At 44.0% G+C, this 16472-nt stretch overlaps 1 protein-coding gene across 2 annotated transcripts in view; it reads right to left on the reverse strand.

Moving 5' to 3' along the window:
- The window catches only part of CELF5 (CUGBP Elav-like family member 5), a 179560-nt gene that overhangs the window by 111453 nt on the left and 51635 nt on the right, over positions 1–16472 (reverse strand). For both annotated transcript variants that reach the window (XM_077270656.1, XM_077270665.1), the window contains exon 2: positions 5689–5771. In XM_077270656.1, the coding sequence (XP_077126771.1) occupies positions 5689–5771 (83 nt within the window). The remainder of the gene's footprint in view (positions 1–5688; positions 5772–16472) is intronic.

The raw sequence follows: 16472 nt of genomic DNA on the forward strand, positions 1-16472 counted from the left end.
GAGAGGCAGGGCTGTGGTGTCTGAGTCGGAGTTGAAGTCAGGAAAATTGAGGAGTTGGAGTTGGAGGTTTGGCTTACCGAATCCTTGGCCCTGCTTGTGAGGCCACATCTAAAATATAAGATCCCGTTTTCAGCTCCACATTTTAAAAAGTACATTCAGAAATTAGAGTCAGTTCAAAGACGGGCAACTAGATTATTGCAAGGCATGGAAGGTCTCTCATATGGTGAGAGGTTGGAAAAGTTGGGCTTGTTTAGCTTAGAAAAAAGATGCCTCAGAGGGCATCTCATTTATATGTATAAATATATCAGTGGTCAGTAGAAACGACTGGCACATGACTTATTCTTTCCAAAGATCATACTAGGACCAGAGGGCACTCATTACAGGTGGAAGAAAGGCGATAGCGGCAGCTAAATAGGAAAGGGTTCTTTACAGTTAGAGCAGTCAGACTGTGGAAGCAAGGGCTGGATGATTTCCTCACTACACATAACATTGCGGGTTATAGATACCGTATATACTCGAGTATAAGCCGAGATTTTCAGCCCAAATTTTTGGGCTGAAAGTGCCCCTCTCGGCTTATACTCGAGTCACGGTCTGTGGCAGGGTCGGCGGGTGAGGGGGAGAGGGCGCTGAGGCATACTTACCTAGTCCCGGCGATCCTGACACTCCCCCTGCCCGTCACACGGTCTCCGGGTGCCACAGCTCTTCCCCTGTACAGCGGTCACGTGGGACCGCTCATTAGAGAAATTAATATGGACTCCACTCCCATAGGGGCGGAGCCGCCTATTCATTTCTCTAATCAGCGCGGTGCCGGTGACCGCTGACAGAGGAAGAGCTGCGGCACCGGAGACCAGCTGTCCGGGGGAAGGAGCGGGACGCCGGGAGCAGGTAAGTATCGCATATTCACCTGTCCACGATCCACACGCCGCTCCATCTTCCCGGCGTCTCTCCGCTCTGACTGTGCAGGTCAGAGGGCGCGATGACGCATATAGTGTGCGCGCCGCCCTCTGCCTGATCAGTCAGTGCGAAGAGACGCCGGGACCGGACGCTGGGGAGCTGCAAGCAAGAAAGGTGAGTATGTGTTTTATTATTTTTATTGCAGCAGCAGCAGCAGCAGCAGCGTTATATATGGCACATCTATCTATGGGGCCAAACTGAACGATGATGAGCATTCCATATGGGGCAGCTTTATAATGAGCATCTATGGGGCCAAACTGAACGGTGCAGAGCATATATGGCACAGCTATATAAGGAGCATCTATGGGGCCAAACTGAACGGTGCAGAGCATATATGGCACAACTTTATAAGGAGCATCTATAGGGCCAAACTGAACGGTGCAGAGCATATAGGGCACAGATTTATAATGAGCATCTATGGGGCCAAACTGAACGGTGCAGAGCATATATGGCACAGCTTTATAAGGAGCATCTATAGGGCCAAACTGAACGGTGCAGAGCATATATGGCACAGATTTATAATGAGCATCTATGGGGCCAAACTGAACGGTGCAGAGCATATAGGGCACAGATTTATAAGGAGCATCTATGGGGCAATGAACGGTCCAGAGCATATATGGCACAGCTTTATAAGGAGCATCTATGGGGCAATAATGAACAGTGCAGAGCATATATGGCACAGCTTTATATGGATAATATATGGGGCAATAATCAATGGTATGGAGCATTCTATATGGCACAGCTATATATGGATAATATATGGGGCAATAATCAATGGTATGGAGCATTATATATGGCACAGCTTTATGTGGAGCATCTATGGGGCAATGAACGGTCCAGAGCATATATGGCACAGCTTTATAAGGAGCATCTATGGGGCAATAATGAACAGTGCAGAGCATATATGGCACAGCTTTATATGGATAATATATGGGGCAATAATCAATGGTATGGAGCATTCTATATGGCACAGCTATATATGGATAATATATGGGGCAATAATCAATGGTATGGAGCATTATATATGGCACAGCTTTATATGGAGCATCTATGGGGCAATAATGAACGGTATGGAGCATCTATTTTTATTTTTGAAATTCACCGGTAGCTGCTGCATTTTCCACCCTAGGCTTATACTCGAGTCAATAAGTTTTCCCAGTTTTTTGTGGCAAAATTAGGGGGGTCGGCTTATACTCGGGTCGGCTTATACTCGAGTATATACGGTAATTTAGTGCTAAAATGTACAGTTGGGGAGAAAGGTTGAACTTGATGGACCTAGGTCTTTTTTCAACCCATGTAACTATGTAACAGAAAAATTATGGCTCTTGGAAGAAAAGGAGGAAAAAACGAAAAAGGAAATTGGAGACGTCGTGAAGGGAATAGGAGAATAACACATTTTATGGGAGTGCTTCTTTAACTGTTTGTTTATACAGGCAGACTGCACTCCCAATGTGCAGTGAATGACCTGCAATAGATGGCTCAGAGCACCTAGGCTGCCATTCTTCTTGCCAGCACAAGTCATGTTTACACAGGTTGATGAGTTGCCAATAATAATGATTTTTAATCCTGTTTAAAAATCTTTTCACCTGACGAACGAGCATTTGGCTGGTTTATCAGGTGATCGATAGCCTGTTGACACTGCATAAATATAGTGAAATGGGTGCTTCCAGGAATAATTTTCAGTCTAAATGCACCTTAAAGCTTGATGCTTTTCAAATCTTTTCATTTCTTCATTTAAAGGGAACAAGTCATGTGAAAAAACGATATTGACCTGCAGACAGACATGGGGTTTATCCGCAGGATAACAGCGTTCAGAAACTGTGTGGCCATTGCACTGAGAGCTCCGCGGCCCTGAGGAAATGAACTTTTTTCAAGCTTTCAGTCATAGTGATCGGCGGCTGTAACCACACCCCCGGCACTTACTGACAGCTTGTGTAGTGGAGAGCCAGCTGTCAGTCAGTGCTGGGGCATAGTTTCAGCTGCTGCTCACTATACACTGAGCGGTGACTGAAGCCGCGCCTCTATGACTGAAAGCACAAGGCTGCAAGGAGGAATAAAGTTCATTTCCTCCCAGCAGTGGGACTCTCAGTGCAACACAACTTCTGAATACTATTAACCTGCAAATTAATCTGATATCTGCAGGTTAATATCGTTTTTTTCACATGACAGGTTCCCTTTAAGGCTACTTTCACACATCAGGTTTTTTGTTCCAGGCACAATCCGGCAAGTTTTAAAAAAAAAACGGATCAGGGTTTTTTTTTACACCAGATCCGTTTTTTCTCATAGAGTTGTATTAGCGCTGGATTGCGCCTGATTGCCACACGTTTCATCTGTTTTATTCCGGATCCGTCCAAATAGTTGTTTCCGGCGGACGGAGAAAACGTCCAGAGGAACGTCGGGTCCATGTGAAAAATAATTAGCATGTGCAAGGCTGGCCAAATATAGGGAACAGACTAGTGCATATATATAGTATGCTTCTCCTGCACCCGTTCATCATATGCAGATAGCACTGCAGATCCAAGGTTTATAATGGCCGTCTAAAGGTAGCCTAACTCTGCTAATTTGGCTAAAGGATAAATAATACTGGGGGTTAGCTGTTAAACATGCTATTGCAATAAATGATAAAGTATATATATTGTTGTATAATCTTTCATTCCACATCCCATCTAGGATCTTTAGGGTTCACTGGCAGCTTCTCGCATGTATGAAGACATGGTTACATGATGGAAGGTGAACACTCCTATGGAGTGATGCCATTTATTTGTTTGTTTGTTTTCATTATTTTTTAATTTTTTGTTCTTGTCTTAATATTTATTTAAGATCCCAGATTTTCAATATACTGTGATCAAAGCAAAAGTACAAGCGAATATACGAAATATTATAATATATCTTATCAGATAATTCTCCTTCCTTCCCAACTTTGAACCACTTTTTTCTCTACCCCATCTCCTGAACTCACTATCCACTCTGAAAAACAGCTCAACTCCATCTTGCTCAAGAGCAGATTGACTGCCAGCACAGTACAGTGTCACGTTGCACCTCTTCTTATATTATATACAAAATGGGGGCGGGGGTAATTGTGAGGGGCAGAGGGAGACACAGAAAGATTGTGTGGATCTCTCTAACAAGTATCTTACCTCATTCGGGAGCTGGATTCACATATACAATGCTCAATACTGCTGCGGATCTCTCTAACAAGTTTCTTAAGGAGCTGGATTCACTTATACAATGCTCAATACTGCTGTATAATGTCCTCTATGCTGCTGCTTCTCTCTGTGTGTTAACTAAGGATTGAAGAGCAGGAATCCCCCTCTGTGTTGTGTATGGGAGACATTATAGTAGCTAGTCTCCTCTCAAGAGCTTACAGTCAATTGCAAATTAGAGGAAAAGCCTACAGAGGCGAAAAATTGTGAATACAAATCATAGTGGTGTATTTGTCATGCACATATCCAAAACAGCTTATTCTGAAAAATTATTCGACAGTGTAGTTACCACTTAAAATGATCTTTGTTCCTGGAACTCATGACATATATTGTAGATTTAGTAGAGAAACTGTATTTTAGTTGTCATAAAGCATTAAGAGAGAATTCAATCAGCGCAAAAGCCCAATAATTATGATTCAAGTTACATGCCTTTTATGTCTTATTTATTTGGCCAAGTTATCAGAGTCTAAACCTACAGGCAACAAGTATCTGTGCTCCCTGACAACACTTCCACTTCTTTTCCCTGTGCCCGGCAAGCTAAGTACTACTATAAAGGCACAGCGAACAATCAAATGTCTCCTTTCTTAATTATTCTAATAAAAATGAATCTGATGGGCTTCCACTATTCAGATGGGGTCCTACTAATGTCCTTAGCATCCTCTGATCTAGTATATATTATATACTAGAAATATAATATATACTGTCACATTTGTAGACACAAAAATGCACTTTAAGTACGGTATGTATTTTCCTGTAGTTGTTCAATACCGCATAGAAAAATACTGTACTCAAGTCAATACCATTTTGCATATTTCAAGCCTGGCATATTACTTTCATATATGTGGCTAATTCATTTGCAATGTAATTTAATCTATCATGTGTAGAAAAGACACATATACTGGCATACTGCCAATTGCTTGTTTTTTTTTTTGCTTATTATTAATTGTATTAGCTACACGACCACATAAAGGTTATGATATGCGTAATGGAAAAGAAGAACCATAGCTTTTTTTCAGCATCTAAATTAAATGGAACACATTCAAGGCTTGATTTATGAGATTTTTGTGTCCCTATAGACCTCATAAACAGTTACGGAATCCACATCAATGATGTTATCAAACTTAATATAGAATAACATTTTACAGTATATCTATTCATTATAATATTATCCACCAATCCCAATGGGAAACGTTCATTATTCCAAAAATCCTTGTGCAATGTGTTCATAATATTTTCCCCTGGAACTAGAAGACTCAGTGCAGATCCCAGCATATATCACTTTCTTCTTATGACATGCTCTGCTGAGCACCTTAATGTTTATAAAATGTTCTGTTCACATGAAACCTTTGATTGATAGCCCATCATTCGATAGATTCCTACAGCAACACACAATCATTATGTAAATGATCCAGGAGGCCACCATACAGTTGAATGTAATTTAAACCCATTCTGTCTTCTCTGAATTCTGTCACTGACATTGACCCTAACCCTAAACCTCAAACCATGATCAGTCTATGTAATTTTTACTCACCCCAGGAAGAGTCTTCTGCTCGTGCAGGGCCGTTTGTGCTTTTATGGCTGAGTCTCTGGCACAGTATGTGAGGAAGGCACAGCCTGAGGAATGGAATGAGAGAGAGACATATATTATTTCATTTACAGTGTAATATGTGCATGTTAACATACAAACAAGTAGTGGTTCACTCTGCAAAATATATTATTCTAAAGAGTGTGTCCACATCTCAGTCAACCCATTGTCAATAGGACCTTTAAGGTGGCTATCGAACATATATTTGATGGAAGGTATGTATCACAGAGGTGGTTGTCCTTTGTGATATAAACATGGATTAAAGCTCTAGTGCACATAGTACTAAGAAGCTTGTTTTGTGCATCTCGACTAGGTTTTACAGGGTAATATGGAGTCTTTTTGTTTGACACATGGTCTGTGTGTGCTGGTAAGAAGGCCTCCTGTGTGTTATCTCCAGACTAAGGCTATGTGAACACGTAGAATGGACCTCTGTGGATTTTTCCGCAGTGGATTTGATAAATCCGCAGGGCAAAACACTGCATTTTTCCTGCGGATTTACAGCGGTTTTTGTGCGGATTCCACTGCGGTTTTACACCTACGGTTTTCTATTATGGAGCAGGTGTAAAACTGCTGCAGATTCCGCAGAAAGAATTGACATGCTGCAGAATGTAAACTGCTGCGTTTCCGCGCGTTTTTTTCCGCAGCATGGGCACAGCGTTTTCGGTTTCCCATAGGTTTACATTGTACTGTAAACTCATGGGAAACTGAGCGGACCCGCAGCTGCGGATCCGCAGCAAAATCCGCATCGTGTGCCCAGAGCCTAAGTGGTATACTGGACACTATCCAGCTTATGTCTCCTGGACTGTTTCTAAAGTGAGTTTGTTAAGAACTGTTTACTTTGTTTTGTCTGCACTGAAAGCCCTTTGTTTTCCTTTGCTTGTGGCATGGTTTATGAAGCACCAATAAACCAACATGGACATTTAAATGGAAACATTTCCTGTGTCACCTCACCACACACCCAAGTGAGTAGCATTACCAAAATTTTTGTTACAAGTGCAGGCAGCGTTACCAGGGAACACGTGTGACTGCTACCAAGTCCTCGGTGAAGGTGGCCATAAACCAGCAAGCAACATCAGACAGCATGGAGGACCTATTTAAACACCTACTGCAAGCCCAGCTGCAACAGCAGCAACACCAACAACACCAGCTGACACAACAGGAGAAGAATAAGCTGCTTATGAAACTGATCCAGCAACAGCAGTATTAGCACAATCAACAGCAGCAGCAGTTTCATTTACTCGCAGAGGTCATTCATGGCATGGCAACAGATCCAACTCCAAGGTCAGCAGATGATTTTTTCATCCGGAAGGCAGGAAGGAAAGCCCTGCAGAAAATGACTGAGGGTGAGGATATAGAGGCCTTTTTGACCATTTTTGAATGGGTTACCGAGAGGGAGAAACTCCCGCCAGAGCAATGGGCAGAAGTGCTGCATGATACTTAACGCTTAAGCCCCAGAAGGCCTACTATGACATAGTCTTACAAAATGCCATGGAACATATAAAGCTGAAATTTTGGCGCACTTGGGGGTGACAATGACTGTCAGGGAACAACAGGTCCACCAATGGGTGCATCACCAAGACAAACCCTCTCGCTCCCAAATGTTTGAACTACTGCACCTGGTACAAAAATGGTTGCAGCCATAGTCCTCTATGCCTGGGCAGATGGTAGAGCGAGTGGTAATGGACCAGTTTGTGCACTCCCTTCCAAGCTAAATACAGACTTGGATTGCCCAAGGTGAATCCCTGAAGCGCCGATGACCTGGTTGGATTGGTTGAAAGGTATCAGGGGGTTGAGGGTTTCTTTGGAGGCAACCCTCTCTATGCTGGGGGCCCTGTCATGATCTCAATGGCAAGAGATCATAGCATCAGCATATATAGGAACTAGCTCTTGGAAGATGGAAACTGAGCTGACCATGAACTAAACCTAACGCACAACTAGCAGTGGCCGGGTAGCATGCCTACGTTGATTCTAGATGCCCAGCACCAGCCGGAGGACTAAATAAAGCTAGCAGAGGAAAATATTAGTCCTAGCTCACCTCTAGAGAAATACCCCGAAAGGAGACAGAGGCCCCCCACATGTATTGGCGGTGAATCAAGATGAAATAACAAACGTAGTATGAAAATAGGTTTAGCAAATTTGAGGTCCACTTACTACATAGCAGAAGACAGAAAGGACACTTTCATGGTCAGCTAAAAACTCTATCAAAACACCATCCAGAAATTACTTTAAAACTCTGGCATTAACTCATAACACCAGAGTGGCAATTCCTGTTCACAAGAGCTTTCCAGACACAGTAACGAAACTACAGCTGTGAACTGGAACAAAAATGCAAAAACAAACATGGACAAGAGTCCAACTTATCTAGTAGTTGTCTAGGAGCAGGAACAAGCACAGAGAGGCTTCTGATAACATTGTTGACCGGCAAGCAACTAACAGAGCAGCAAGGTTATATAGCGACTCCCACATCTTGATGGAAACAGGTGAACAGAGAAGATGAAGACACCAGTTCAATTCCACCAGTAGCCACCGGGGGAGCCCAGAATTCAAATTCACAACAGTACCCCCCCCTCAAGGAGGGGGCACCGAACCCTCACCAGAACCACCAGGGCGATCAGGATGGGCCCTATGAAAGGCACGAACCAGATCAGAGGCATGAACATCAGATGCATTCACCCAAGAATTATCCTCCTGGCCGTATCCCTTCCACTTGACCAGATACTGGAGTCTCCGTCTGGAAACACGAGAGTCTAAGATTTTCTCCACAACGTACTCCAACTCACCCTCAACCAACACCGGAGCAGGAGGCTCAACGGAAGGCACAACCGGTACCTCATACCTGCGCAATAATGACCGATGAAAAACGTTATGAATAGAAAAGGATGCAGGGAGGTCCAAACGGAAGGAAACAGGGTTAAGAATCTCCAATATCTTATACGGGCCGATGAACCGAGGCTTAAACTTAGGAGAAGAGACCCTCATAGGGACAAAACGAGAAGACAACCACACCAAGTCCCCAACACGAAGACGAGGACCAACACGACGACGGCGGTTAGCAAAAAGCTGAGTCTTCTCCTGGGACAACCTCAAATTGTCCACCACCTGCCCCCAGATCTGATGCAATCTCTCCACCACAGCATCCACTCCAGGACAATCCGAAGATTCCACCTGACCAGAGGAAAATCGAGGATGAAACCCCGAATTACAGAAAAACGGGGACACCAAAGTGGCAGAGCTGGCCCGATTATTGAGAGCGAACTCCGCCAATGGCAAAAAAGCAACCCAATCATCCTGGTCAGCAGACACAAAACACCTCAGATATGTCTCCAGGGTCTGATTAATCCGCTCAGTCTGGCCATTAGTCTGAGGATGGAAAGCGGACGAAAAAGATAAATCTATGCCCATCCTAACACAGAATGCCCGCCAAAATCTAGACACGAATTGGGTCCCTCTGTCAGAAACGATATTCTCAGGGATACCATGCAAACGAACAACATTTTGAAAAAACAGAGGAACCAACTCGGAAGAAGAAGGCAACTTGGGCAGAGGAACCAAATGGACCATCTTAGAGAAACGGTCACACACCACCCAGATGACAGACATCTTCTGAGAAACAGGCAGATCTGAAATAAAATCCATCGAGATGTGCGTCCAAGGCCTCTTAGGAATAGGCAAGGGCAACAACAATCCACTAGCCCGAGAACAACAAGGCTTGGCCCGAGCACAAACGTCACAAGACTGCACAAAGCCTCGCACATCTCGTGACAGGGAAGGCCACCAGAAGGACCTTGCCACCAAATCCCTGGTACCAAAAATGCCAGGATGACCTGCCAACGCAGAAGAATGAACCTCAGAGATGACTCTACTGGTCCAGTCATCAGGAACAAACAGTTTATCAGGTGGGCAACGATCAGGTCTATCCGCCTGAAACTCCTGCAAGGCCCGCCGCAGGTCTGGAGAAACGGCTGACAATACCACTCCATCCTTAAGGATACCTGTGGGCTCAGAGTTACCAGGCGTCAGGCTCAAAACTCCTAGAAAGGGCATCCGCCTTAACATTCTTAGAACCCGGTAGGTATGACACCACAAAATTAAACCGAGAGAAAAATAATGACCAGCGCGCCTGTCTAGGATTCAGGCGCCTGGCGGTCTCAAGATAAACCAAATTTTTGTGGTCAGTCAATACCACCACCTGATGTCTGGCCCCCTCAAGCCAATGGCGCCACTCCTCAAAAGCCCACTTCATGGCCAAAAGCTCCCGATTCCCAACATCATAATTCCGCTCAGCGGGCGAAAATTTACGGGAAAAGAAGGCACAAGGCCTCATCACGGAGCAGTCAGAACTTTTCTGCGACAACACTGCCCCAGCTCCGATCTCAGAAGCGTCGACCTCAACCTGAAAAGGTAGAGCAACATCAGGCTGACGCAACACAGGGGCAGAGGAAAAACGGCGCTTAAGCTCCCGAAAGGCCTCCACAGCATCAGGGGACCAATCAGCAACATCAGCACCCTTCTTAGTCAAATCGGTCAATGGCTTAGCAATATCCGAAAAACCAGCAATAAATCGACGATAAAAGTTAGCAAAGCCCAAAAATTTCTGAAGACTCTTAAGAGAAGAGGGCTGCGTCCAATCACAAATAGCTTGAACCTTGACAGGATCCATTTCAATGGAAGAGGGGGAAAAAATATATCCCAAAAAGGAAATCCTCTGTACCCCAAAAACACACTTAGAACCCTTCACACACAAAGAATTAGACCGCAAAACCTGAAAAACCCTCCTGACTTGCTGGACATGAGAGTCCCAGTCATCCGAAAAAATCAGAATATCATCCAGATACACAATCATAAATTTATCCAAATAATCGCGAAAAATATCATGCATAAAGGACTGGAAAACTGACGGAGCATTTGAAAGACCAAAAGGCATCACTAAATACTCAAAGTGGCCCTCGGGCGTATTAAATGCGGTTTTCCACTCATCCCCCTGCCTGATTCGCACCAAATTATACGCCCCACGAAGGTCAATCTTAGAGAACCACTTGGCCCCCTTTATGCGAGCAAACAAATCAGTCAGCAACGGCAATGGGTATTGATATTTAACAGTGATTTTATTCAAAAGCCGATAATCAATACATGGTCTCAAAGAGCCGTCTTTTTTTGACACAAAGAAAAAACCGGCTCCTAAGGGAGATGACGATGGACGAATATGTCCCTTTTCCAAGGACTCCTTTATATATTCACGCATAGCAGCATGTTCAGGCACAGACAGATTAAATAAACGACCCTTTGGGTATTTACTACCCGGGATTAAATCTATGGCACAATCGCACTCTCGGTGCGGAGGTAACGAACCAAGCTTGGATTCTTCAAAGACGTCACGATAGTCAGACAGGAACTCAGGAATTTCAGAGGGAATAGATGATGAAATGGAAACCACAGGTACATCCCCATGAGCCCCCTTACATCCCCAGCTCAACACAGACATAGCTTTCCAGTCGAGGACTGGGTTGTGAGATTGCAGCCAAGGCAATCCTAGCACCAAATCATCATGTAGATTATACAGCACCAGAAAGCGAATAATCTCCTGGTGATCCGGATTAATACGCATAGTTACTTGTGTCCAGTATTGTGGTTTATTATTAGCCAATGGGGTGGAGTCAATCCCCTTCAGAGGAATAGGAGTCTCCAAAGGCTCTAAATCATACCCACAGCGTTTGGCAAAGGACCAATCCATAAGACTCAAAGCGGCGCCAGAGTCGACATAGGCGTCCGTGGTAATAGATGACAAAGAGCAAATCAGGGTCACAGATAGAATAAACTTAGACGGTAAGGTGCAAATGGAAACAGACTTATCAAGCTTCTTAGTACGCTTAGAGCATGCTGATATAACATGAGTAGAATCACCACAATAGAAACACAACCCATTTTTCCGTCTAAAATTCTGCCGCTCGCTTCGGGACAGAATTCTATCACACTGCATACTCTCTGGCGATTTCTCAGTGGACACCGCCAGATGGTGCACTGGTTTGCGCTCCCGCAAACGCCTATCGATCTGAATAGCCATTGTCATGGACTCATTCAGACCCGCAGGCACAGGGAACCCCACCATAACATCCTTAATGGCATCAGAGAGACCCTCTCTGAAAGTCGCCGCCAGGGCGCACTCATTCCACTGAGTAAGCACAGACCATTTACGGAATCTTTGGCAGTAAATTTCCGCTTCATCTTGCCCCTGAGATAGGGACATCAAAGTTTTTTCTGCCTGAAGCTCCAAATGAGGTTCGTCATAAAGCAACCCCAAGGCCAGAAAAAACGCATCCACATTGAGCAACGCAGGATCCCCTGGTGTCAATGAAAAAGCCCAGTCTTGAGGGTCGCCCCGGAGCAAGGAAATCACAATCCTGACCTGCTGTGCAGGATCTCCGGCAGAGCGAGATTTCAGGGACAAAAATAATTTGCAATTATTTCGAAAATTCTGAAACCCAGATCTATTCCCCGAGAAAAATTCCGGCAAAGGAATTCTCGGCTCAGATACAGGTGCATGACAAACAAAATCTTGCAAATTTTGTACCTTCGTGGCGAGATTATTCAAACCTGCAGTTACACTCTGAAGATCCATTGCAAACAGGTGAACACAGAGCCATTCAAAGGAGAGAAAAGAAAAAAAAAAAAAAAAAAATTTCAGCAGACTACTTATTTCTCTCCTTTCTCAGCCAAGGATTTTAACCCTTTAGTGGGCCGGTCAAACTGTCATGATCTCAATGGCAAGAGATCATAGCATCAGCATATATAGGAACTAGCTCTTGGAAGATGGAAACTGAGCTGACCATGAACTAAACCTAACGCACAACTAGCAGTGGCCGGGTAGCATGCCTACGTTGATTCTAGATGCCCAGCACCAGCCGGAGGACTAAATAAAGCTAGCAGAGGAAAATATTAGTCCTAGCTCACCTCTAGAGAAATACCCCGAAAGGAGACAGAGGCCCCCCACATGTATTGGCGGTGAATCAAGATGAAATAACAAACGTAGTATGAAAATAGGTTTAGCAAATTTGAGGTCCACTTACTACATAGCAGAAGACAGAAAGGACACTTTCATGGTCAGCTAAAAACTCTATCAAAACACCATCCAGAAATTACTTTAAAACTCTGGCATTAACTCATAACACCAGAGTGGCAATTCCTGTTCACAAGAGCTTTCCAGACACAGTAACGAAACTACAGCTGTGAACTGGAACAAAAATGCAAAAACAAACATGGACAAGAGTCCAACTTATCTAGTAGTTGTCTAGGAGCAGGAACAAGCACAGAGAGGCTTCTGATAACATTGTTGACCGGCAAGCAACTAACAGAGCAGCAAGGTTATATAGCGACTCCCACATCTTGATGGAAACAGGTGAACAGAGAAGATGAAGACACCAGTTCAATTCCACCAGTAGCCACCGGGGGAGCCCAGAATCCAAATTCACAACAGGGCCCCAACAGAGGGCAGAGGCCCAAAAAGGGGTGAGGAGTCCAAGGTCAAAAGGGGTAGAGAAGGTTATGCTGAAGGTCCAAGCGGGCAATATTATATGCTGGAAATGTTACGGCAATATACTTATACATTAAGATAAGATCACCCCTTAGCCTTAGTTTTTCCAAACTAAATAGCCTCAAGTGTAATAATCTATCTTGGTATTGCAGACCCCCCAGTCCTCTAATAACCTTGGTTGCTCTTCTCTGCACCCGCTCTAGTTCAGCTATGTCTTTCTTATACACCGGAGACCAGAACTGTGCACAGTATTCTAAGTGTGGTCGAACTAGTGACTTGTATAGAGGTAAAATTATGTCCTCCTCAAGAGCATCTATGCCTCTTTTATTGCATCCCATTATTTTATTTGCCTTTGTAGCAGCTGCCTGACACTGGCCACTAAGCGTGAGTTTGTCATCCACCCATACACCCAGGTCTTTTTCATTGACGGTTTTGCCCAGAGTGTTAGAATTAAGCACATAGTTATACATCTTATTACTTCTACCCAAGTACATGACCTTACATTTATCCCCATTAAAGCTCATTTACCATTTATCAGCCCAAGCTTCTAGTTTACATAAATCATCCTGTAATATAAAACTGTCCTCCTCTGTATTGATTACCCTGCAGAGTTTAGTGTCATCTGCAAATATTGAAATTCTGCTCTGTATGCCCCTTACAAGATCATTAATAAATATGTTAAAAAGAAGAGGGCCCAATACTGACCCCTGTGGTACCCCACTGCTAACCGCAACCCAGTCCGAGTGTGCTCCATTAATAACCACCCTTTTTTTCCTATCCCTGAGCCAGCTCTTAACCCACTTACACATATTTTCCCCTATCCCCATTATTCTCATTTTATGTATCAACCTTTTGTGTGGCACCGTATCAAAAGCTTTTGAAAAGTCCATATACACTATCCACTGCATTCCCTTGGTCCAGTCCGGAACTTACCTCTTCATAGAAATTGATCAGATTTGTCTGACAGGTACGGTCCCTAGTAAACCCGTGCTGATACTGGGTCATGAGGTTATTCCTCTTCAGATACTCCAGTATAGCATCCCTTAGAATGCCCTCCAGGATTTTACCCACAGTAGAGGTTAAAGGGAACCTGTCACCACGTTTTTGGAAGATGGGATAAAAATAGCGTTAAATAGGGGCAGAGGTGGGCGTTACATTAGTGTGTGTGTTATGCGTTTATTACCCACCTAAGTTGCCGAAATAACTTTGCAAAGTCTCCGTTTTCGCCTGTCAATCAGGCTGGTCAGGTCGCATGGGCGTTGTCTTCCCCCAGATTTGGCGTAGTTTTCCGTTGGTGGCGTAGTGGTGTGCGCATGCCCAAAGTCCGGAATCCTCTTCCAGGGGATTTAAAATAGCGCGGTGTTCGTTATTGCATTGGTGATCGGTGGGCGCGGCCATCTTCCTTTGGCCGCGCGTGCGCAGAAGCGGCGCTCTGCTGGCCGCGGCTTCAGGAAAATGGCCGCCGCGATATCCATCTGCGCACGCGCGGCATCCCGCGGCCATTTTCCTGAAGCCGCGGCCAGCAGAGCGCCGCTTCTGCGCACGCGCGGCCAAAGGAAGATGGCCGCGCCCACCGATCACCAATGCAATAACGAACACCGCGCTATTTTAAATCCCCTGGAAGAGGATTCCGGACTTTGGGCATGCGCACACCACTACGCCACCAACGGAAAACTACGCCAAATCTGGGTGAAGACACCACGCCCATGTGACCTGACCAGCCTGATTGACAGGCGAAAACGGAGACTTTGCAAAGTTATTTCGGCAACTTAGGTGGGTAATAAACGCATAACACACACACTAATGTAACGCCCACCTCTGCCCCTATTTAACGCTATTTTTATCCCATCTTCCAAAAACGTGGTGACAGGTTCCCTTTAAGCTTACTGGCCTATAATTTCCGAGTTCAGTTTTTGTCCCCTTTTTGAATATTGGCACCACATTTGCTATACGCCAGTCCTGTGGTACAGACCCTGTTATTATGGAGTCTTTAAAGATTAAAAATAATGGTCTATCAATGACTGTACTTAATTCCTACAGAACTCGAGGGTGTATCTCATCCGGGCCCGGAGATTTGTCAATTTTAGTGATTTTAAGATGCCGCCATACTTCCTGCTGGGTTAAGCAGGTGACATTTAATGGGGAATTTTTGTTATCACTGATCATATTTTCTGCCATGGGATTTTCTTGTGTAAATACTGATGAAAAAAAAGTCATTTAGCATATTGGCATTTTCCTCATCCTCATCCACCATTTCCCCCAGACTATTTTTAAGGGGGCCAACACTATCATTTTTTAGTTTCTTACTATTTATGTAGTTAAAGAATATTTTGGGATTATTTTTACTCTCTCTGGCAATGAGTCTCTCTGTCTCAATTTTTGCTGCCTTGATTTGCTTTTTACAGAATTTATTTCATTTTCTGTATTTATTTAATGCCTCATCACTACCTACTTCCTTTAATTCTCTAAATGCTTTCTTTTTGTCCCTTATTGCGCCCCTTACAGCTCTACTTAGCCATATTGGTTTCCTTCTATTTCTAGTGTGTTTATTCCCATACGGTATATACTGTGCACAGGTCCTATCCAGGATGCTAATAAACGTCTCCCATTTTCTTTGTGTATTTTTATGTCTCAGGATATCGTTCAGTTAATTGCACCAAGATCATCTCTCATCCGTTGGAAATTTGCCCTCCTGAAGTTTAGTGTCCTTGTAACCCCTCTACTACACATCTTATTAAAGGATACATGAAAACTTATTATTTTGTGATCACTATTCCCCAAGTGACCCCCAACCCTTATATTTGATATGCGGTCTGGCCTGTTGGTTAATATTAGGTCTATCAGTGCCCCCCTCCTTGTTGGGTCCTGAATCAGTTGTGAAAGGTAATTGTCTCTCATAGTTGTCAAAAACCGATTACCTTTACTGGAACTGCAGGTTTATGTTCCCCAATCTATTTCAGGGTAGTTGAAGTCCCCCATAATAATGACTTCTCCTTGAGTCGCAGCTTCATCTATTTGCTTTACGAGGATATTCTCCATTGCTTCCATTATTTTTGGAGATTTATAACAAACCCCTATCAGTAATTTATTATTTTTTCCCCCTCCCCTTATCTCCACCCACAGGGACTCTACATTTTCATTAGATTCACCTATATTATCACGCCGGATGGGTTTTAAGGATGATTTTACATATAGACCCACC

Source organism: Ranitomeya variabilis, chromosome 1, assembly GCF_051348905.1.
Source record: "Ranitomeya variabilis isolate aRanVar5 chromosome 1, aRanVar5.hap1, whole genome shotgun sequence".
In the NCBI taxonomy this organism is placed as follows: Eukaryota; Metazoa; Chordata; class Amphibia; order Anura; family Dendrobatidae; genus Ranitomeya; species Ranitomeya variabilis.